Source organism: Pteropus vampyrus, unplaced genomic scaffold (genome assembly GCF_000151845.1).
Source record: "Pteropus vampyrus isolate Shadow unplaced genomic scaffold, Pvam_2.0 Scaffold66, whole genome shotgun sequence".
In the NCBI taxonomy this organism is placed as follows: domain Eukaryota; kingdom Metazoa; phylum Chordata; class Mammalia; order Chiroptera; family Pteropodidae; genus Pteropus; species Pteropus vampyrus.
The window spans coordinates 9,525,733-9,551,343 of NW_011888847.1; the positions used below are offsets into that span (position 1 = coordinate 9,525,733).

At 35.3% G+C, this 25,611-nt stretch overlaps 1 protein-coding gene across 1 annotated transcript in view; it reads left to right on the forward strand.

Moving 5' to 3' along the window:
• Window positions 1-46: 46 nt before the first annotated feature.
• Window positions 47-25,611, forward strand: part of PRKD3 (protein kinase D3) — a 53,502-nt gene continuing 27,937 nt past the window's right edge. Inside the window, exons 1-5 of the mRNA XM_011361428.2 lie at window positions 47-239; window positions 7,841-8,789; window positions 20,113-20,251; window positions 22,034-22,165; window positions 23,232-23,389. Coding sequence (XP_011359730.1) covers window positions 8,502-8,789; window positions 20,113-20,251; window positions 22,034-22,165; window positions 23,232-23,389 — 717 coding nt within the window. The 5' untranslated portion in view covers window positions 47-239; window positions 7,841-8,501. The remainder of the gene's footprint in view (window positions 240-7,840; window positions 8,790-20,112; window positions 20,252-22,033; window positions 22,166-23,231; window positions 23,390-25,611) is intronic.

Genomic DNA, 25,611 nt, shown 5'->3' on the forward strand with positions numbered 1-25,611 from the left:
GGCGCCGCGGCGATCGGGGGCTCTGGCGCGGCGGCCGGATGGGGCCAAGTTCCGGCGTGGGCGCGGAGGCCAACTTGGATCGCGCTCCGCGGGCGACCACCGCGCCCGGTCCCTTCGGTCACGATCGGTTACTGGGTCCCCAAACTCGCTCTGCACGCCAAACCAGCGGCACTCACACTACCGAATTGTGGATGAGCTCTTTTCTCTTCATGACTTTACGGTGTACCCGTCTGAAAAGAGTGAGTAAATGGTGTTTACAGAACGTAAGCCCCCACCCCAGTTTCCTGACTGTTTAGTTTTGCAAGTTGGCAGCGTTGTTCCCAGTTGTTCTCACCCCGCGGAGGTTTTTCTTAAGATGAAACACGAGGAGTGCGACTTTTTCTTTGAGCAATAAAAATAACCACATAGTACTCGGTTGCCTTTTGGATATTTTATTTGAAGTCATCGCAGTCAGAAGCATAGGCCGTGCCGTTTGCGGGCACGAATGTAAAATAAGTGACAGGCGTGTGTGAGACTTGCAGACTTTTCCACACACAGATTGATGGCTTGGACGTAACTGTCTTTTCAACCACACCCATCCCCACAGGAAATAAGACTATCAGTGTCATCTTTGATTAGGAAGGATAAGTTACACCCTAAACTACTACTTTGTACGATACAGCTTTAATGAGCTCTAGCCGCAAATAAAACAAAAACTTTCAAATGCCGTAATTTGTGCTTGAAGATGTTACAGTATTACTTTTACACTGATCCTACTTTGCACTTAATGCTGCAGTTCTTATATTTTCAGCGACCATGATTTTGCTTAGATCAAACTTACCAACTTCTAATGCAATGAGGGCCAGAAGTAACTATGAATTTGCTGTGAAAGGCATTCATAAAGTTCCCCTAGATCTAGCCAGTTTTACTTGATAAAGGAGCCCTTTCCTGTTAGGATCTGAATTGAGAGCAAGCATGGACATTCACACAAAAAGAAGTTACAGGTTTTAATAAAAGTATTTAAAACATGTCACAAAGAAGTTAGGTTTTGCTTCAGTAGAAAATGTAGACAAAGTAAGCCTGATCAGATGAGCTTGGAGCTTGGAGTATTTGACCCAGAGCTGCCCACCAAGAAGGGTCTGATACCCTCCTAGGCAAGGAGCACCCACCTTGCTCTAAAGCTTACTCCATGGGCTTCTGGAAATAAAGGCTCAATTTCAGTAAAAAAAAAAAAAAAAAAAAAAGACAAGCCAGTTTCCACCCTAGGTTCTATAATTTGGTATATAACACTTTTTAGACGACTCATTCGAGAATGTAGAGTGGTTCATATCTTGAAACTAATTTTTTAAGCACCTCAAGTAGTAGTGAGTCTTTTAAATACACAAATTTTATAAGCTTTCAGTTTCATCAGATGACCTCTTTAAATAGAAATTTCTCTCTGGACTGTTTTTAATTTAAACAATGCCACACTCAAAGGAGCTTAATCTAGTTTTTGGACATTAAATTATAAAAATCATATAAGAATTGAAAAAATCACATAGAGAAAAAATGGTCATTTAAATGCACATTTATTAAGGGACATTTTGTTTTCATTTTTAAAAAGACATTCTAAAGTTGCTGAAAATATTACCATATCGGAGTTAATTGCTCATTTATACTTTTACAGAGCTCAATGTGTAGGGAAAGTGTTTGCTAGTACAAATTTTAGTGTGACTTAATAATCATGCTTATGATTCACAATTATGTAATTCAAATTGAACTTGTATGTGCACCTCTTTGGAGCAGTTGTCTCAGTGAAAAAACTTGAGATGATGTACTTAGGAGATGTTTTAATTTGAATTTCAATGTAGAATAAAGTTTTCTCCACTTGCATGGTTAGTTTACAGTGGCGATATGTGAGAAATTGTTCATTGGCTATTAGCCAGTCAGATTTTTAAGATACCACTGGTGCAAAGAGAAAGGATGAAGATCCTTCAAGCCTAACATGGATTCATACATCATTGCCAGACTGGCAGACTGTAATCTTATTACCGGATAAACATTTCAGTGCCTGGACAGAGAGCAGACCTGGTGTGCTCTCTTTGCTCTCTCTGTCAGTGGAAGGACAGATTCAAATAACCCAGGTCCAGATGAGCAGAATTTTAGCAGCAATGATTTAGTCAAATCTGAGCTCTTAAGGGGAAAAAGTATTATATTAATCTAAGGTAACAATAACATTTTTGAAAATACATAAATAGATATAGGGATTACTACAAACTGCTTTTAAAAACCAACAACAAAGTTATTTGAGTTTTTTAATACAATATTCAATGTAAAAGCAATGTCGGGATTATTAAACAAAGTCAAGCCTGGATCAAGGCAAAACAGGCATTCATTTCAGGACACTGGTCAGTATTGTACTGAAAAAGGCCACATACTTTTTACATGATGAAAGAATACATGTACTTATCAACAAGAGAAAAAGAAGATCCTCCATTCGTTAACATTCCTAGCACACAAAACTAAATTGAACCAAGAAAACCCATTACTGGTAGAGAGTCATTGTAAATACTATGCTATTCTGAATAGGAAAAGCTTTTTACCTTTACACTTTAGCCTTTACTGAAGTACAAAAAGAACACTGGCTACGCCGAATAATGAGCTTGCTTTTGAAGTATTTGTTTTGTCTTTCTGGAATGCTCTTCACCTCTCTCTCTGCTTTCCTGACTCATAGTATCCTTTACGTCTCAGCTTAAATAACACTTCCTTGTGCACCTTGCCTGAGACCCCAGTTGAAATAAGGTCCTTTTGGTATTATATTGTTATATCATTTTTTATATTTAATTACCTTGCTTTTTTTGTGAGTATCTTTAATGTGTAAGTCCCACATCACACTGTAAGCTCCAGAGAGCAGCAGCCGTATCTGTTTTGGTCACTGCTGTATAACCCCAGTGCCCCTCATAACAGTCTGGCAAATAATAGGTACTCAGTAAATATTTGTTGAATGAAATGCTGCCATTAGAGCTTCTTCTAATTAGAGGCTTTGCTGAGATAGAGGTAATGTAGGGGGAGATAAGGGAGACAGGGGGAGATGAGGAAGAGGGAGAGAAAGGTAGATCAACTTGTGATGTTACCAGGAGGTAACTCTCAGTTAAGTACCCTAACCTCCAGGCCTTGTTTTACCTTGTCTATAATAACAGGGCAGGTTGGGCCCAAGATATCCTATCTTTTGATTCCATTCAACAGTGATGACAGATTATATGACCTCATTTGAATGGGATATGTGACAGATAACTCCCCAAAAGAATATTCGAGGTGTTCCAAATAAAAGTATTAGAAATGCTTGCCAACTCATAGTTGTTAGAAACAAATATATCTAATTGATGTACAGTTTATAAATTAGTAAGATATTCTGTTGTCTCACTTTTCTAATTGAAGCATAAAGCCAAAATAGAGCTTTTAGATTTTTTGATATTTAGTTTTAATGTTTTGCACCCTACATCTTGTTGCATCTTACAGAACAAATCAGAGTTCTGTGAAACAAAACAAGGGGAGGAAAAACAGATGGGGTGAGTGGGCAGAAGCTAATATGACAGCTCACTTAATTTATTGGTGTTAATGCTGAAACTTAAAAATAATTTTTGTTCAAAAGTATAACATTTATATAGTTTATTAATAGTTGTCAGTACTGATAAATTAGTCAATCGTATTACTAAACAGTTACTGTATTTGGTTAATCTTAACAGGTATAATAAAATGGAAATTTAGTGGAAAGACATCTATCAAAAATAGATTATTTTTATTATTGAACATAGCAGTACCTTGCATTTTGTAGTATTTGAGCTGCACATCCATAGATAATTTTACTATTTATGACAGTTGCTTAGCTTTTTGAAAGTACTCTAGTCAGGTATGTTAAGGAGCTCATTACTTCACGAGAAAGCCTATTCTCTTGTTAGGTTGTCGGAGATGGGATGAAATAGTAGAAAGAACATGGTCTTTGGAGTCAGGGAAACTTGTTTGAATCCCAGTTCCATTGCATATTAGTTGAGTGGTCGTGGACAAGCAACAGCTTCTCTGAAACTCTGGTTCCTTTTCTGTGGAATAGAATTAAACAAATCTAGGGTCGTTGCAAATCTAGGGTTGCCGAAGTATATCTCAGTTGATTATTTAGCAGAAAGCAGGAACTTAATTGTTAATTCCTTCATCTAATTACTATGAAAATTGGTAGAACTTACTGAGTACTTATTGTAAGCTGGATACTATGTTGTAGCTCAGTCCTCACAACAACCTATGAGGTAAGAGGTAAGTAATATGTTATCTTCATTTTACTTCTACCCTCTGCAGTGATGCTGAATAAAACCAATCATTCTCTTAACACCTTTTCAAATATTTGAAGACCATTATTCTATTTGGTTTTGTTAAGCATATATTTATTGCATGACATTGTTTCCACTGTTATCTGGATGTATACTCTTATTTTAAAAAATCAATATAGCTCTTAAAAATGGACAGTAGAAACGAATACAGTTGTAATGTAGGATGGCTGGCAACAGTATGCAGATTGATTCTGGTGTATTCTCAGTGTCTTGGGGGTTTAGGTTTGCATTAGTTCTTTTTTTTTTTAAATTTATTAATTAATTTTTTATAGCGACATTGGTTACTGAAATCCAATAAGTTTCAGCTGTACACTTTAATAGTAAGCATATATATATTTACACTGTGTTCACTTCGCATAGTTAAAGTTCTTTCTGTCACCACATATTTGACCCCCTTTACCTCATCTACCTCCCCCCTCATCCCACCTCCTACCCTCTGGTAACCACTAGTCTGTAGTCCATGTCCGTGAGTCTCTGTTTGTCCTGTTTATTTGTTGCTTTTAGGTTTATAACATTTGTTCTTTTAGTCACCCATGATATTAGCAGCTCCTCTTAAACTCTTGGGTTTATAACTCCTCTTAGAACAGCTTCTAAGTCAGCATTTCTCCATTTCCATATTGCACGTTTAAGTTTTTGAAACTAAATGCAAAGCTTTACATTCATCCTTATTACATTTTGCTTTAATTTTATTTTATTTTCCCCAGATTGTACAATCTCAGGATTTTATAAGCATACCTTCCATGTGCATTTGTTTGTTTGTTTTTCATTATCTAGAGAATACTTTTATTAGTTTCTGTAAGCAAACCCATGTAGATAAGACCTTACATATTTAATACAGGGCGTTACCCCTGTACAAATGGGGAAAAAAATGATGCTTAAGGTTTCTAGACCAATATGGCTATTAATTTCTGTATAATGCCAATCCATCACGGTACAACTAGGATACTTTTTCCAAAGTTGACAGCACAGCTAAAGTTTCCAAAAATTCAAATTGTGTATGTGTGTGTAAAGAGCAATAGCAATAAGTTATGCATCAATAGCAATAACAGTTTTTCCAGGCTCTACAGTCATCTGAACCAAATTATAGAGACATCTAGCACACGTTGTTAAAAAACACACACACAAAAAGGAAAACAAAACAAAATCCCAGAAAATAGCAAAGTTCTGTTACTGTTGTGGTACCTGGCACCATTTTTTTAAATTAGCTTTTCAATCATCATCCGGAAGGAAAATATACTAGAATAATGTCATTAAAAACAGCTCCGATAAAGGACAGTCACTACTACGTATCATAAAGCAGGTACAAGATATTTTACATTCACAGAGGTATAATACAGTACTGTCCCACATCTGTAATAGTAGAGGATACAGTTCTAGGTACTGATGTCTTCCATGTTTTTATCTTATAAGTAAAAAAAGCAATATAGGGCCAAGGACAGACTTTAAGGCACTCTCTAAAGACTTCTTTCATCTAAATTGATATAAAGCAGCAAGCTTACCTAACTCACACTCAAACAATATATTTATAAAAGTAGCATGGAAAACCATCTTAAATATCGTTTTGGCCAGAATACACTTTTGTGTGATCTTGAGTGAGGGTCTTTAATCTCTAAGCCTTTCTTTTCTCAACCGTAAAATGGGTGGTTATAAGGATTAAATGAGGTAATACCTATATAGTGCTTAGAATAGTGAGTGTCTGGCAGATAGAGCTCAGTGATTCTGAACTATTATTACTTCTTTCATCTAAGAAGTCTAATAATCATTCTTTTCCAACATGTAAATGCAGTTGACATCTAGTGGTCATTCTCTCCTAGGTATTCAAAATCCATTTGCTTTCATATATAATCTGTTCTCATAGTTGACTAAGTATTAATATTAAGTTTATATGTTTGTAATTTCTGAAACCTACTTCCCCACTCCTCCAGCTCCTAAGACTTAAAGCAACTCTGACCCATCTACAAGTCATGATTAATTCTCTCTCTCTGCTCTTTCTCCAATATTATAGCAGTTAGCTTTGTGATTACACTTGCATGTTGTGTTAGTAATATGCAATGGATTGCATCTGGACCTAAAGACTTGCACTCATGTAAAGTTGTTTTAGTCTTATTCACCAGGCTCAAGTTTCAGTTCTCAAAGCTCTTCTACAACTTTAGTTGAAAAACTGAGAGAGGATAAACAAAACACATGTCCCGCAAGTCGGCCTTCTCTCCATGCTCCCTCAACCTTAACGACATCCTCTCTGAGCAGTGATTCTCTCAGTTCCTTGTTCTCTTTGAGAAATAGTATGTTGTATGAAACTTAGGTCTTAATGTCACCCCACCTCTTAATAGCCATGTGATTCTGGCAAGTTGCTTTTTCTGCTTGTGCTTCAGTTTTCTCATCTGAAAAAATGATATTGTTTGCCCTTTCGACTTCCAAAGAGATGTCGTGAAATAAAGTATTTGAAACGATTATAAGGTTTAAGTGCTGTACAATATAAGGTGGGATAATAATCATTTATTTGAATGTAGCAATAAAAGCTTTTGTTAACTTTAAGCAATTTTCTGCCTGAACCTTAGTTTGTCCTGAGCTTTCTCATTCCTAGTACTATATCTATATGTTTTTGCTCTTCTGTTATGTTCATCCTAATTTATTTAGCCCCATTAATTATTCTCTTGAGAGTCTTTGTGCAACCACACTGGATGCTTCACTCTTTTTCATCAGTGGAATTGTTTACAGGTGTTTAAGTGAAATGCCTTTCTTGTGAGGCATTTCACTTAGCCATGATGGCAAGGTGGCGGTCATACTTTTTCCTTCTTTCTTTTTTTTTACATTTTGAATTGTTCTTTTATAAAAGTGTGATACATATGTAACTGTGCCTAGTGTTCTCTTTTTTACTTTCAGAAATCTCTTATAATGAAATAACTTTCTTCTGTGTTCTGTCATAAGTATGTCTTTCATGTTTTTCATTGGCCTGGCCATATAGCTACGTATAATATATCCCTGACTGCTTCTTAGCCTTCTGAAAGAAATCTGTCAAAGAGCCAGTCAGGAATCATATTTTGGCAGAATTAGACTTTTAATATAAAAAAGAATACTCTTAATTTGTCTGTGTTGGGACAGTATTATACATATTTAGTATACTGAGTGATATGTATTTTATTTCTATGACAATGTGAGTTTTACTTTTTTTTTTGATCCTTTCTGTTTTTCTCTGTTTTTGTCATAACTCAGTTGTGTGTTTATAGAATAAAAGTATTTGATATTCAAGTTTCAGATGGTAGGAGTCCTGGGTTTTTTGTTTCTTTTTGTTTTTGAGCAAGAGGCTCTCCCTGGAATTATACACACAGTAAAAAAAAAATGGTAACTGAACCAAAAAAACATGGATACCCATTCACATTTATTGGTGAATTATAAACATACAACCAAAAAGTGTCATTTAAAAAATTATAAGGATTCTTGTATTTTAAAAATAATGTCAAGTGAATATAAAGTAATAAAAGTTCTTTAAAAATTTCTTTCAGGCTAACTGCATCTCAGAAAGAATCAACTTTTCTCAATGGACCCATTCATCAAATGAAATATGCCTGTACTATTTTTTAAAGTTTTATACTTCGTAATGGAAAAAATTTACTCCTCAAAATGAAAATGAGGACATTTGGAAAGGTGTTTTAAGGTGTGGACATTTGAGAAAGTGTCCTGTCAGTGAACCAAAGGATAAGCACTGAATCGATTAATCCTAAAATTTTTTTTTTAAACCAGGAGGATTTCGTCTTGACAGAAAAAGAACCTTTAATTCAGTATGTATTTTCTGAAATTAAAAGAGAGAGACAAGAATAGACTTAAAAGAAAATAGATGAAAATGTTTAGTAAGTAAGCAATATCGATTACTTTCTGATGAGAAAATTCAGTGATGTTAAATGCCTTCCAAACCCCCACTTGAGGTCCTAAAGCCAAGACTCTTTTTTGATGGGACTGATTTTAAAGGAAGTAGGGCCTTTTGTGCATTCAACTGACAGTTGTAGAATTTGCAATCATCGGCATGAGTAGCTTAAAAGAGGAAATAAAGAAGCTTTCAATTAAATTCAAAAGTATAGTCATTTTTTTACTAGTGTAATTTGAAAAGCCTCTTCATAACCCTTGAAAAAGAATTGACAACTATTTTAAAAGATTAAAGAAAGGCAGATGTCTGCAAACAATTCCCCTCCATCAGCCCAAAAGTCTGTATTACCTGCAATTCTTCCTGCTGTGCTTCCAACTCCTTCTCCATGTTCAAGTCCGAAGACAGGACTTTCTGCCCGACTCTCTAATGGAAGCTTCAGTGCACCATCACTCACCAACTCCAGAGGATCAGTACATACAATTTCATTTCTACTGCAAATTGGCCTTACACGGGAGAGTGTTACCATTGAAGCCCAGGAACTGTCTTTATCTGCTGTCAAGGATCTTGTGTGCTCCATTGTTTATCAAAAGGTACTGTGCAAGCTATTTATGTCAGTAGTTTTTCTAATTAATGTTGTTTCTAATGCTTTTCCTTGAATGGTACACACAACAATGAGTTAACACATATGGATCAATCGTTTATATCCTAATTCTGAGCATTTTTAGAAAAGTCCTGATAGCTTATGAACCTAAAGTCTGAAATTTCAGAGTCTAACAACTGGAGCCTATATCCCAACTTTAAAATACTGCTTGTTCAATTGTCTTTTTAAGAGCAAGAAAATCAGTGTAAGTCAAGAGAATTTAAGAAATCTCATTTGATTTCAGAGAAAACAGGAGGGTACAAGGCATCAAAGTGGCTTAACAGAAGGCCAAGGACATAGCAACAGCCGTCCCAGGTTCATACCTTGGTCTTCCAGGTGCCCTGTGTCCTGCCCTCTTTTTTATTCTCTTTTTCTTCCCTTCAGATCCTGGTTTCACCTAAATTGCCATTTAACATGAGAGGACCACATTCTCTCTGTCTCTTAAAAGACAAGTAGATGAGTTTTGAATATGTGATAGAACAGATGGAAATTTGAAAATTGAGGATGGTTTTGTTTTCCATCCACTCACCCCCTGTCCTATACCATACAATGTTTTAAGGAACCTTAGCTAAGTATCTTTAATAATCTTGATTTGATGGATGAGCTGTTATATTCTCTTTTATCGTAAAACTATGTATATGGGTAGTGCGAATTGGTTAAATTTTATTTATAATGGACTAAGGATTTGTTTCAGATTGTTTTCAAACAAATTAGTGTACTTTATGTTTTAAAAATCATATTAGTGAGGTAATATATTTGGATTTAGACTCTTCATCGTACCGTTTTTGTTTCAGTTCCTTACGCCTTATATTGTTTGTCATTATCATCTGATACAGAGGTAATCAACAGTCCAAAAAATGCTCTGTGGTTTGAGAAAATGACCTACGCCTCCTGTGTTTCAACAGTGATTTTTCTATTTAAATATAGCCTAGAGTAAGATTAACTTTATTTTTTTAGATCTGGAGAACTGCAACTGTCTTTGAATATCTGCTTTTAATTTCTCTTTCATTAAATGTTACAGAGATTTTTCACAAATGTTTTTTCAACTAGGTTGTACCTAAAGGTAAGATTTTAACTTAAATACAGTTTGTAACTTTAGTGTTTCTTTTCTACTTGAGTCCAAAGAAACATAACCAATATTGTGGTAGAGTTTTCAACCTTGGAAAATTTCATCTAGTTCTTTATTTATACAGAGCATACTGATTTTCCACAGGATTATTTTAGCATTAATGTTACTTCATTAATATGGATGTGAGAAGTAGGTCAGATGGGTTAAACTCTTGGGAAACTGGATTAAAAATCATAATCCATGAAAAATTAGAGTGATACCATGGAAATAAACAGATATAGCTCAGAAAAAGATAATTCAGGGTAAACTTTATACACATAGGAAATAGATTGATTAGTTATGGATATAGCCAGCATCAAATGAATATTATAGAGAATTGAATTTAAATCAATGTTAGAGTGATATGGGGATATATTTGGCAAAAACATGTAGCATATATATGACAAGAACGTATTCCACATTCCTTTTGACATGTGCTAGAATGCTAACTATTGTTTAAGTGTAATGCAAAAGAGTATTGAGCTTGGAATTGGATCAGCTCTAGTATCGATTTACTGTATAACTTTGGACAAGTGATTTCACTTCCCTGGATCACAGTTTCCAGATCTGTCAAATTGATAATGGGTTGAGATGCTTTGAGTGTGCAATTTCAGCTGTGAAATTCTGAATCATTTAATCTAAATTTGAGTCTTCACTGCTAGAAACAGATACTAAGGAGAAAGGAGTTTCAAGGATGACCTGCTTCAAGTCTTAACTGGAAAGAAATCTTAAGGGAACCAGTTCAGATTCTGGGGTTTTGTAGAGAGGTTTCATAGATCCCTAACTCGTCTGGATGATGGAAAAACCATGTCAGAAGTTCTTTTTACCTACATGTGTACAACTCCAGATTAACTTCCAGGACTCTCATGGGCATACCTGTTTTTCTTATTTCTATTTTCAGTCATTAAATACATTTATCTGAACCTTTTAAAGATAGGGTACCAGTTAAGTTTTAGGTAATAGAAAGATTAACCAGATATTATCCCTTCCCTCAAAAAGCTTACAGTCTGGTGAAGGAAACATGTTCACCAGTGTAAAACATGAAAACTAGAAAGTGAAATTAAAATGAAAATTGCTTTTCTCAGGTTAATAAAGGATGTGGAAAGCTTCATACAGAAAGTAACATTCAATCTGATACTTAAAGAATGAGAATAATTTCAATAATTTGGGAGGTGAAGAATACTTCCTGGCGAAAGTTTCAGGAGAAGCAAAAATATGGTAGAGGGAAAGGGGAAGATTATGATGGGTACCATTGAATCCTCACGCAATTCGTGGTGCATCTCAAACTTTAATGCATGTGCATCATTTTGTGATTCTACTAAAATGTAGATTTTTGAATTAGTGGGTCTGGGGTGGGTGTACATTTCTATCATGCTCTCAGGTGATGTTGATGCTCCTTTAAGGGAAGGACTACACTGAGTTGAAAGTGTGTAGATGATATAATCCCTGTTAAATAAACAAGGAGGAAACTGAATTCCAGAGACATTTAAATTACTTGCTGAAAGTCCGAATTCAAACAGAGGTCTGTTTTAAGTCAAAAACTTGTACACTCTTTCTACTGCACCCTACTGTCTTCCGCATGCCAAAGAAAAGTTTCACACTTGATTCTTCTAAGAGTGGAGTTTAAGGTCTATGTGCAGCAAAGTGACATGATCAAATCTGTATTTTGGAAAACCAAAATATGGCAGTGAAGTGTGAGATAAAGTTGGGAGATCAGATAGGAGGCCAGTGTAATGAAGACCTGAACTGACGCAGTTCGAAAGTGATATATTTGAAGAGTATTGGGAAAGTACGGTTAGTAAAATTTCATATCCTATTGAATATAGGAGAAGAGCAAAGGGTGAAAGACAGGCAGCCTGGATGACTGGATGGATGATGATGCTGCTAACCAAGGTAGAAAGAAAAGTAAAGTTTTCATGGGGGAGATAGAAGGACTGATTTTATCAATTTTTATCTAATAAGATAGCGTTCCTGTGTTCTAGAAATTTTTAAGATAGCCAAAGAAGTGTTCTTTCACTTAGAGATTTGGCACAAGGATATACATTGGGGCCTTAGTGTTCTATTATGACTCTTAAAATGGAATCATTGCTGGTCAAGAGTGTCTTTCCCAAATCTGTTTTTCTGTAGAGAAACTAACAAGGTAGAAAAGTGATGAAAAGATCTCTTAGTTTGGAGGACCCAAGGAGAGACTTCTGAAAGTTAGTGAAATAAGCCCAGCGGACAGCCCTACTTTTAAATTAGGAAAGACCGGCTACCAAACTGTAATTTTAACAATATTTTAGATATTTTAAAATGTATATTTAATCCACTAGTTGTAATGCCAAATATATAGTTCATCTATTTTGTATTTTTGCTTTCCAATGTTACTGTGGTCACTATTCTGTACATTACATTGCCAGAACTTAATTATCTTATAACTGGAAGTTTGTACTTTTTGATCACCTTTTCCCATTTCTCCGATCTGCTACCATCCGCCTCGTAACCACCAGTCTGTTTTCTATTTCTATGAGTTTGGTTTTTTCATATTCCACATATATGTGTGATCATACAATATTAGTCTTTCTCTGCTTGACTTATTTCATTTAAGCATGATGCCCTCAAGGTCCAGCCATGTTGTCCCAAATGCCAAGATTTCCTTTTTAGTGGCTGAATAATATTCCATTGTATGTATGTATATGTGTATACACATTTGCTTTATCCATTCATTCATCAATGTACACTTGGGTTGTTTCCATGTCTTGGTTATTGTAAATAATGCTGCAGTGAACTCAGGGGCACAGATATCTATTTGAGATAGAGATTTCTTTTCCTTTGGATATATGCCCAGAAGAAGAATTTCTAAATCATATGGCAGTTGTATATCTCTGTAATCAACAGATCATTTATAGTTGATCTTTGCTTAAAACTTGGATGTGACCGAAAGTGGTCACTCTTTGAATTCAGTCCAACTTTATGACACATCCTGGGGTGGAATGGGTGGAGTTTCTTTTGTTGTTGTTGTTGTTGTTAGCATAAGCCAAAAATTTAACTTCCTTTTTGAAGATTTGAAATGCTTCCAGCATTTATATTACATTGAGATTGATGCTGTCTTACTCATCATTCTGTCTCAGGTGCTTTACACTCAACATAGTTGTTCAAGGACACATTCTACCTGCTTTTACTGTTAAAAACATGATGTTGCAAATAATCAGTAGTGGTAATTACTTCATTGATGAAACGATTTACAGTTGTCAGAGCTACAAAGAAAGAAATGAGCCGATGAGCACTAGTATTCTCTTCCATTCTGTTTCATATGTCAGTCAAGCCTTGGTTGTGCCCAGCCTGTTCTCACTAGGAGTCTAGATTGTGCAAAAGGCTAGGTTCTTCAGGAAGACTCTGAAGTTTTCTCTCTCTGAAGACACCAGTGGACTTTTTCCTTATTCATTGTAAGAATGTAGATTATGATTTTGGACTATTTTATTTTATATTACAGCCCCATTATCTAATCTTAATGTATCAGATTAATTTGGAGAACAACTGTTCTCTACTGGGGTGATTTTTGACCCCCAGGGGATATTTGGTAATGTCCTGAGATGTTTTTGGTTGTCTCAACTTGGGGGAGAGAGAGCGCTGCTGGCATCTAGTGGATAGAGGGCAGGGATGCTGCTACAGTGCACAGGAGAGGGCCCCCACCACCCAGCAAAGAATTATCTGGACCAAAATGTCTGTAGTGCTAACCTGTGAGTTAACTGATATAGAAATACAATTTCTGAAGTTTAGAGAAATTGAAATTTTCCGTTAGTACTGTTATAGGGTCTTATTAAATTAGCGGCTGTGAATATCCCCTAGATATGAGTCCTAGCTTGAGAGCTTTAAAATAGGATTTCTAGTTTGGCTTGGATGTTTTAAGAATAGCACACATTTTCCTTTATGAATATGGATATTGTTAAGCAATAAATTACAATTTTAACCTATATGGATTGGATTCCTGTATCTTCATATTGGTTTATAAAGTAAATTTAACAAACAGAATCTCTGCCCTCTAGGCTTTTATAAGTTGAAGGGAGTGTTTTTTATGCTGATAAAAGACAGAGAACTAGTGGGACTGGCAATCAGGAGAACCAAGAAAGCAGACAGATCTAAGCAGCAGGTAGAGCTGGGATTGAGCCAGGCGGAAACTGGCTGATCCAATCTCTGCTGGGAGGCTAATACCAGAGAGTCAGATTACAAATGAGCAAATCAGAGTTGAGGGAATAGGCCAAAAGCTCGCCCGTTTTATAGTGATTATTCATGCACAGATTCCCAACGTCAAAATTACATTAGCGTTTAAATCTGTACTATTTTTTGTTATTAGTGTATGTTAAAGAAGTAAAGTAATAATCTAAGAAAGAGGTAGCAGCATTTTTAAATCAGAGACAGACCAAGGTAGAGATTTATTCTGCCATTTTCTCGTTTTGTGAGTTTGGATACTTTTGAAGTCACTTAGACTTCTAATCCTGATCTTTGAAGTTAGGGTCATATTTACTTCGATTTAAAAATTATAGTAATTAAATTTAAAGCCCTTAATACAGTGTTTGGAAAATAATTAGTGCCCCAAATAGTAATAGTCATGGTTTTAAAATCTGTTTAAATCTGGAAAAATCATTGGTCCTAGAGTTTTCTTAAAATTTTAGTAAATACCAAAGCATGTATAATATTCTTTCAACTCGCTGACATTGCTTTACTCTTGCCTTTTGATGTTAGTATTTAGCATATAACAAACTATAAAAACTAGAGACGAGTGTTCATTTTATTAGAGAACTGATATTACTTGTTTTAGGAATTTTGAGGAAATTAAATGAGATAGCCTATGTTAAGTGCTTTTACTCAGTACTTAATGCATAATAACTATACTCAGTAAATGTTAGTTCCCCACCTTCTTGCTTTCAAATTGTCAGAAGGCTTAGAAATACCACTGATGCTACTGCTACTGTGTTAATTTGTTGAATGAACAATGTAGATGTAATTGGGGTGAGAAAGGAAATTGGCAGACAATTCATTTTAAGCTATAATGATGTTTACTGAAAATGAAATTATTCTAAGTAAAGCTATCTGCTTTTAGCTGACTTAAAACATTTGTTTTTAGTTTTGACCATTTACATGACACTAGACCTGTAGACTCTTTGCTTATGAATCCTTATTTAAGAGTGTTTTTGGTCTATTTTTTGACTGAATACATTGTCTCTGCAGACATGGGTTGGGTATAATTTTCAGATCTTGCCAAAGTAGAGCAAAATCTCCAGCTGTATCTTTTGTTTTCTAGAAACCAGTTGTCATCGTTTTTTTTTGTTTTTTGGTTTTTGTTTTTTTTTTTTTTTTGCCTTATTCTTTCTACTACAGCTGTGTTGCAGCAGCTGGGCGACACCCTACTCTTCACTCTATCCCTGCGTTTTTTTGTCTTGGCAAAACAGTATCAGGCAACCATAACTAAACTGGAGGCTCAAACTGGACCTTTTTATTTATTTATTTATTTATTTATTTATTTATTTATTTTTAATTCTGCTGGATATTCAGTTTAAGACCTTGGCTAGGGTAGAAAGTTCCAGAAATTCTGAATGAAAGATAATCAGAACTAATAAAAATAAGGAAGAAGGAATATGAAAAAAGATTGCTCTGGCTTGTGTCTAAGAGCAATGGCAAATGTTAAATGAAGCGGCTCCTCTGGTATGTCATATCCAGAAAATTCTGGGTTACACATTAATGATGACAATTCAGAATAAATTCAGAGTCCATCATGAGTAATTTCTCTAGTGCCTTCAATCTGTATACAGAAACAGAGTCACTGAAATTTTCTCTTCAATTGAATACTTTCCTAAAAATCGATGTTAAATTAATATTATATTTGTATCTTAGAAATACATTGATGTTAAATTAGTTACCTTTGCTCAATAGTCAACAGCTTTTTCCAGTAAGTGCCTGTGAAATACTAAATTCTAGGTGCTAGGGATTTAGTAGGGAACATGAAAAGACAATGCCTTTGTCCTTGTGGAGCTTGTTTACTATGATCTGATTATTAGAAAGATATACTGTGAAGATTTATTTGATGTCAGATTTAAAAATGACTTTAGTATTCAACTTTTAAAATTAAGTGGCTATAAAGAAGCTGTACTGCTGAGAATGCTCTGTATCTTGACCTGGGCGGTGGTTGCGTGTGTGTGTGTGTGTGTGTGTGTGTGTGTGTGTGTGTGTGTGTGTGTGTGTGTGTGTGTAGTTATCTATTTGCTAAGATTCACTCATACTTCAATTAAAAGTGTTTTTTTTTAAAGTAAAAATGTACATTAAAACTATTTGAGGTTTCCCATTGTACTTAGAATAAAACCTATACTCCTTTTTAAAGTGTTTAGTGATAAATTATTTGTTCACATAATGTTAAATTTTGAAGCTACTTCAGTAACATATAAAAATTGTATTTGGCCACATAGAATTGAAAACTTGAAAACTTCTACCTCATGTAACATTTTATTAACAGAATTTTAATGACATGAACTTTATAAACTGTTCACATATAAAGAACTTGAAGGAATTTTATTTGGAAGTATTGGAACCTTTTACTTATAACAAATGTTTAAGTAAATGCCATAAAAAGTAACTTCTATAAAATGGTTATCAAAAGATAAGATGATCTGTTCTTTTTATTCTTGAAACCATCTTTAATGCAAAAAGCAAAAAGTCTGAAGTGGGCAAAGAGAGCCTTTAAGAGGTGGGAATTTGATAACTTTATAATGAAATTCTATTAATTTTCCATATGGACTGGGAAAAGACTTCATTTTGCAGTCAAGAGGAGTCATTGGCACACACTGTAGAAAGCAAATCCTGAAAAGCCTGGGGGGATTTGGAAAGGGACCAAATGAAAGACCTATTTTGCTTCTACCTTGCTAGCTCTTGCTGGTTCTTTCATTTCCTCTTCTTTTAATCAAGGCTGAGGTAGGCTAGGAAAGGAAATATGGACATGTCTAATTTTAAGCATGTAGTAATACACATTTTCCAGTCTCTCTATACTCTTGACTCTCATTCCCTAGAGCAGTGTTTCTCACCTTCAACACTATCAGCATTTTGGGCCAGGCAATTCTTTGTTCTGTGGGCTGTCCTGTGAGTTGTAGGATGTTTCACAGCATCCCTGGCCTCTACCCACTGGATGCCAGTACCTCAAGTTATAACAAACAAAAGTGTCTCAAGACATTACCACATATCTTCTGGGGCAGGAAAATTGCCTTGACTGAGAATCACTGCCCTAGGGAAATAAACTAAATATAGTAAGTCCTCAATGTCATCCATAAGTTCTGTGACTTTAAATGAAATGATATATAACGAAACCAATTTTGCCATAGGCTAATTGATATAAGCAAGTGTTAAGTTCCTACAGCATCTCATCAACATCATTATGAAACATTATTCGAGGACCTCGTGTATTAATGATCCGTGCCATTTACCAAAGATATTTTCTAGAGAGAAGTGTTCCTTGTCTTGCTTTTCATCTTACTGTGTAATCCAGATCCTGATACCGCTTTCCTGACCAGTAGCTTCAGCCTTCCTCAGAGCTTGCTATGGTCTGTTCCTGTTCCAGTCCCTGCTACACAGGTGCTGTCAGCATTATCTGTTTAAAATACGGATGTGATCATGTTACAGCCTTGCTCTGGGACCCTTCGTCTCTCACCTTTGGATATAGAATAATTATATGAACCACTAGTATTAATTGATCACAGTGGTGAGTGTTTTATAGCTATCAAGTAATTTAATTTTTACAGGAACCCGATAAAGCTAGTTTTCCTGTTATTTCTAATTTTTAGACAAGAAACAGCATAGACTGGGTAAGCAGGTTATCTAAGTTGCTATAGTAAGTAGGTGGCAAAGTTTAAACCCAGTTCTTCTGACTCCAAGTTTCTCTATTAGTTTCTCCATGGGGCTCCTGTGTACATTTTTGCCCTCTTTCTACCCTTTTTGCCCAACCTCCCCACCTCATTCTTCAGTCACACAGGTCCACTTACCTTCTCTCAGTTAACCTTGTACTTTCTCAACAATGACCCTTATTTACACTTTTACTTTCACTTTGTGCCCATGGAACCCCTGCTTCTCTTTTTATGATTCTACTCAAATATCACTATTAAAGTGATGTACCACCTCTCAGTTAAAGTTTCTTATTCCATCTTCTAGAATTTTATTTTTCTTTTTTGGCATTTCCCTTATCATGTTGTAAAATATTTGTGTTTATTTCCATTTTCCTATTAGATTGTAAGCTCTTGGAAGACAAAGACTGTTTCATCTTTACAAACTTCAGGGCCAATGTCTTGCACTTAGCAGAAATGTAAAAAATGTGCATTTTTAAAATGAGTTTTTTTCATACTGTTAGAGATTTTATTCATATTATTAGAGATTTTATTTTTATACAGATGGAATGTGGAATCTTTTTTAATTCTTAAGAATTGTTGCTACTAAGTTATGGGGCTGTTTTATAGCCCTTTAGATATTATTTAAACATAAAAATTAACAAAATTTTAATTTTAAAATTTAAATAAAAATTAATAAAAATGATTTTTAATCTATATTTTTACTCTTATTTTTTTCGTTGAAAATTCTTATATCGTTAGATATGTTTAAAGCATATTATGGAGTTTTATGAATATTGGTAACTAAATTGAAAGGGTAATTAGTATTATATAAATTCTAAATATGTCTGTTTTCCATTGTTTACCTGGATTTTAAAAAATACAGATAAACTCTTCATTTTCTAATTAAGTCACAGGTTTCATTTTTTTTAATTTAACTTTTTCAAAAAAAATTGAGACTTTTTTAGAAATATATACAAGAGTTTTTAATGGTAAAATTAAGGTCCAAAAATAAGATGAAGTTGGTACCTAAAACACATGCCATAAGTTCCCAACCTGATGCTAGAAGTGGGCCACAGATTTGGCTTTGCTTTTGCTGTGGGCAAAATAAACAAGAAAACATGATAGTTACATGATCAAATTGTTTATATTATAAAATCAACTAGAGAAATTTCTTTTATGGGCCCTTACAAAGAAGAGCTGTCACGTGAAGTAAGTGAACCACTTCCTCAGCAGTGGTGACATACTGTATAGTTTGCTAAAGGATGCTCTATGAGAAGCCAAAAGGAGAGCATACAATTCTGAAATCAACTAAATAAATTTGAAATATCTAGAGCAGCATTTTCCAAGGCACTGGTAGTTTAGAAGATAGTCTCATTTTTTTAGTTGAGTTAAAAAGTAAACAGTTATTTTGTAAGGCAGGGTCTTAAAATTTTCTCTTAAATAATTTTATTAGCTATAAAAAATTTTAGAACACATGCCTTCATATTTTAGTTATTGGTATACTAATCCCAAAAGTGTCTTAGCACTGTAGTCACAAAATGTAGACCATCGAAATAATATACGTAGGACATACGTGAACAGATCTGCAAGTCTCCTGCCCTGGCCAACTTTTCTAAAAAGAAAGGTATTTTCTTTTTATAGTGAATCACGTATTTGTAGTTACAGTGAATAGGTTAAATAAAATGTTAGATAAGTGCTAGAAGCTATAGATGCATTTGGGAAAAATATTGGTTTTTTGGAACTATTGTGACTGTGGTTCAGGAATGACAGATCTTCTACCAGCACTATTCAATTTACTGTGACGATAGAAGTGTACATTGGCACTGTTCGAAATGGTAGCCAGGAGCTAATGGGGCTGTTGAGTGCATGTAATATGGCTAGAGGTGACTGAGGACTAATCTTTTTATTTAGTTTTAATTAGCTTAAATTTAAAAATCTACACGTGGCTAGTAGCTAACCATCTAGGAAGCTCAGTTCTAGAGGGCAAGAAAGACTGTATCTTTCAGACTATGTAAGATAGAGTAGCAATTAGTTCAAGATAATATTCTCTATCAATAACTGAATAAAGAAATCTTATATTTCTAAAAGACATATGTTTTAAGACAATCAATGATTATATTGAAGTTTACTTTTCTGGTTTGAATTTGAAAATTAACCAGGATGCTTGAATACAAGATTGATCTTTTAGATATTAATAGATTTGTTAGCAAATAGACAGGATTAGGCTAAAAACTACATTTAAAAATTTTTAGTAAGATTGAGACATTTACCTATAAAAATAGAAAGCTGTGCCTGTACTGATATAGGACTATTTTCCTTAGTTTCCAGAGTGTGGATTCTTTGGCATGTATGACAAAATTCTTCTCTTTCGCCATGACATGAACTCAGAAAATATTTTGCAGCTGATTACCTCAGCAGATGAAATACGTGAAGGAGATCTAGTAGAAGTTGTTCTTTCAGGTAAGTAAATAGCTTCTTTTATTTTGTTGCCTTTTTTTCAGTGAGCCTTATTTTTTGTTTTAAATGCTCTGTTCAATTATATTTAGTCTTTGTACTAGTTGCTTAACTTCTTTCATCAATAATAATGGTTACCATATGATTTTTACTTTCGGGAAGTTTATATCACAGATGTGAAAGTGGTAAATAAGCCCTGAGTTACTTACTTGTGTTACTAAGCTAAAGGAATTATCAGTTAAACTAGAAGAGGAATGTATTCTTTTTTGAGTCAAATAAAACAATTATACTAAAATTCTCTTCTCTTTTTCCCATTTCTGTAAAGAGTATAGAAAAAGATAATTGGGGTTCAGAAAAAAAATCAGGAAAAAAAAATAATGAAGATGTAGAAGAGACAACTGCAATACTGGTTGTTTCCATGACTTAAATAATGCTTCTTTCCTTGTTGTTCTCAGTGGGCACTTTCTTACCTCTCTCCTTCCCCCTCTCACCTATTCTTGCCATTCAGTGTTTCTTAGCTCCTGCCGCTTCAGATCTCAGTGGCAGATGGACAGGATTGTTAGTGAGGAGTGTAAAGGAACAAAGAATGCATATAGCAGGCCTGCCAAACTCTTCGTTTGGTAGGAAAGGAGGGAAGAAGGGAGGGGGAGAGGATAACAATGAGAGGGAGAAAGGAAAAGCCGGAAGAGAAGTAAGGATAGGAAAGGGAGGAAGGCCAACCAAGAGTCCAGAGCCCTGCCACCATTTTTTCCTCTTTTCAAACTCATCTTTGCAGCCAGTACTTGAGCTCCCTCTGACCATCACCATTCTATATTGGTCCCTGATCCTTCCCATTCATCTAGCCCCTACATTGGTCATTCTTCTTCTATACCACAACCCCCACACACCTGTACACTTCCCAATCCTTGACTTCCTCTTCACTCTCAAGGCTCTTCACTCCCTGTCTTCCCTGGAGGTCATGCTCACATCCACTCCTTTGTTACAGAGCCTTCCTCTGGCCACTGTGGATACTAATGACTTGTAGGTGGAGGTGAGATGATGTCTACTGGCAGATGTGTTTACTGTTCAGTTGCTTATGGAGGGAAGAGAAGACTGTTTTTTAACCACTAGGACTGTGGAGAACAGACAGAGAGCACATTCTGAGCTCTTAAGTTAGAAGTGAGTGCATTTCTCACAGAAACATTGTTGTAAATTGAGGTCAGTTTCCACAATTTTATATTTATTTATTTTTTAACTTTAGCATTCTATTTTCCAGTGTGTTAAACAGTTTATTTCTTAAATAGATTTCTTTATTTTTTTTTATTTTTAATTCGTTTATTTTTTATGGTGACATTGGTTAACAAAATCCGATGTTTCAGCTGTACATTTTAACGGTAAGACATATATATATTTACACTGTGTGTTCGCCTCCCATAGTTAGATTTGTTTCTGTCACTACATATTTGACCCCTTTTCCCCCATCTACCTTCTTCCTCCCTCCTTCCTCCCATTAGACAGTTTTTAATTGGCTAAAACAAACCTGATGACTATTTGCAATCTTGTCTCTTTGAGGTCATAATACCTACATATAGATCTACTTTGGAGCTCAAATTATTTGAAGCTGATAAACTTCCTAAAGTAGAGTTTAAAAACCACAATGTTAAATGCTGAAAATAATTTATTTTTAGAGTCAGATGAAATTCAGAGAAAAAACGATTCTGTGCTTTGACGTAAATAAACATAATCAACCTTCCTAATCTCATACTAATTACAAAATGAGGTTTATTTTAATGCTTTTTTTTTTTAAAGCTTTGGCTACAGTAGAAGATTTCCAGATTCGTCCACACACTCTCTATGTACATTCTTACAAAGCTCCTACTTTTTGTGATTATTGTGGTGAGATGCTCTGGGGTTTGGTACGTCAGGGACTGAAATGTGAAGGTATGTGCTCTAAATGTTGTGTCATTTGAAATAAGTTTTCACATTTGCATTCTCTAATCATCAATGAAAGACCAGATCATTAGTTCATGACTAGGTAGTATCTAAGGTTTAGAATTGAAGAGGTCTGTCTAGACTCTGGTCTTTGCTCAGTCATACTGTTGGGCAACTTAACTAAACCTCTCTGAGGATCATTTTCTCTATCTATAAAACATGCTCTACTTTCTTGGTTTTATGAAGAGTAAATGGTTTAATGAGGTAATATGGTTAAAATACTTGGTGCAAAATTGTGGCTCAATAAATATTAACTTCCTTGTTTTTCCAAAATGTTAGTGTTTTACATGCAACAACAAAGTTCTGAATTAGAATTGCTAGGGAATAGGATGCAGTTGCACATTTCCATTTAAGAAACTCTAAGGTGAAGGATCAATAAAATTTTTCTGTAAAGGGCCAGAATAAATATTTTAAGTATTGCTGCCATATGGTCTCTGTTGCAGCTACTTAACTCTGCTCTCATAGCCTGAAAGCGGCCACAGCCAAGATGTAAACAAATGAGCATGCTGTTTTCCAGTAAAATTCTTTATAAATACTGAAATTTGAATTTCATGTAATTTTCACATGTCTTGGGAAGGATTTGGTACATGGGCCACAGTTTGCTGAAGTGCTTGAAGCCAGTAGTTCTCAAACTTTACCATGCATCAGAATCACCTCAAAGACTTGTTAAAACATAGTTTGCTAGGCCCCAACCCCAGAGTTTCTGATCTCATAGGTCTGGGATGGAGCCCAGTAATTTACATTTCTAACAAATTATCAGGTGATGTTAAACTTGGGGACCACACTTCAAGAATTACCACTCAAACTAACTTAACCTTTCTAAATAAACTTTTCTACACATTTCTTATTCTTTTTGAATTTGTTAGCTTCCACTTAGCCTGTCATCTTGGTTCTTAGGATAACTATCACTGCCAGAGAAAATAAATAAAAGAAGCACCTATTTTTTATGTAACATACTTACATAGTAAAAATATATAAAATACTTATATATTTTAACCTTTTAAAATATATTTAGGCTGTGGATTAAATTACCATAAACGATGTGCCTTCAAGATTCCAAATAACTGTAGTGGAGTAAGAAAGAGGCGTCTGTCAAATGTATCCCTGCCAGGACCTGGCCTCTCAGTCCCAAGGCCTCTTCAGACTGAATGTGTGGCACTTCCCACTGAAGAGGTATGTATTCTAAGGTCCTAGAAGGGCATCGTACAGTTACTCCTTATTTTGTACAGGATATGTGACATCATCCTAGAATATACGTTATATACTAAAGAATAGTAAGAGTCCTACACTTAAGAAACTTAAAATGTGTTAATGGAGATAGGGCTTACCAAATATAATGAAATACATTTCGTATCATTTGGGATCACATTATCACTTGGGCCTCACTGCATTCGCCTCCTAACCGGTATCTCAACTCCTGGTCTCTATATTTTACTTGATCTTACACACTTCATCCAGACCATCTTATTACACTACAGCTTAATACACAACTCCCCACCAGGAACGTTTATTCTGTATTTCCAGCACTCTGTACTCTTCAGCATTCCCTGTACACACCCTTGCTCCCCCTTCCTTTGCCTTTGTTTGTCCTACATGTTTTTCCCAGAACTAGCTCAACAGCTACCATTCCTGATTTCCCTTTACCTAGAAGTTATTTTATTATCTAAATGCCATAACACTTTTCAGACCTCCTGGATGGTGTGTATAGTGTTTATATACTAGATTGTTCTCAAGAAGTTTATGATCTATTTAAAGAAAACAATGCTAACGTCTTTGCAAGCCTCACCATGCCCAGCACAATACCTGGTACTTAGTAGGTGTATTCAGTGATGAATGAATGAGTGAGTGAAGGACCCCCCCTGACCCTCACAGTTTCTCAGTGGGATTTATCAGTAGATCTGTACACCATGAGACTGAAATCACAGAGCAAGTTAGTAAGTGATATTAGAATTAAATCCAGATCTGATTATTTTTAAATTAATGACTTTTTCTAATCACAGAGCAAGTTAGTAAGTGATATTAGAATTAAATCCAGATCTGATTATTTTTAAATTAATGACTTTTTCTAATATATTGTACCCCTCAAGGGTTAAGTAGTAGATCAGGGAAAGAAAGAAATAACTTTCCTGTTCATTTGATAGTGCTTAAAATGATTTCCATTCGTAGATTACAATCTTATTATTTAGTTGCTTCCATAACCCCTCTGGTCTTCTGTAAATTAATGATAAAATCAAGCCTTTGGGCTATTTTCTTGATATCCTAGTCACAAGATTTTGCTAAACCAACGCACCAGTGTAAAAGCTTCTGAAATTCATTCACAAAAGTCCCATATTTCCATATTGCTTAGCCCTAGTGTAAGACTTTTAAAGTAGAAAACTACTGTGGCATAAGGAACTGAGAACAATGAGTTATTGTAAACATATGCAAGAGCTTGAGAAAAGATTGGTAATAGAAGAGTTAGTGCATTTTATATTCTAACTGCATAGGAAACTTAATCTGGGAATGAGGCCTGTAGGATAGAGATATGTTCTTTTAAGAGCCCCGTAAATGATATTGGCATGCCAGCTACCCTCAGTTGGGTATTATTAGATTAGCATGTAACAGGACAGAGTAGATGAATAAGGTGTTATGTTTTAATTCATTCGTTTATAATTTACCCTGAAGATGAAAATTCCTTAGGGAAGTATAAGAAGTAGAGTGACATGTCGAATTGGTTGGACTGTGTGGAGTTCTTAAGAACAAGTAGAAATTGTAGAGTGGAATGCCTGTCAAGAAGCTTACTTTTGTCAATCCAAGCATGTAGTCTCCAAAAGGAAAGAGGTACAGTAAGAACGCAGGGAGGAAAATCAGGGAAGGAAGAGGGGAAAGAGGACCCTACGGGAATGGAGGAGATAAGGAGTAGGAGATGGAACACACTCAAATCCGAACCAAGGTTAGAGAGGAACTAACTCCCAAGTGGCTGCAGAGTAAGACCCTCCTAGGTTCTCATGTGCCAGGCTTCTTGCTATGGCACTGTGCACAAATGCTCTGTACCATGTCCCTAGTACCGTGATCCCAGCAGGACTTGACTAGAGGCAATCACTGACTGGCCATTAGCATATGAAGAGATCTGTTAGGAAAGTTTTTCCTTGTAGGGGTTTCCTGTATACTTGATGATGACTGGCTAAATCAGTCTTATTTCATCTCGTGTGTTTTAAACTTGAGATAAACCGAAAGTAGCAGGAGCAAGAAAGCAGTGTTGAGTCACCACTAGCATAGGGAGCCAGGGATGAACAAAGGCCTAAAACATCTGTTTCTGGTTCCCGCTGGCTTCTCCATTAGCTTTGCAGAATCACTGTGGTGTTCCTTTTGCTGAAGGTGCTCCATACATGACAGCATGGATAAAGGGTGAACCA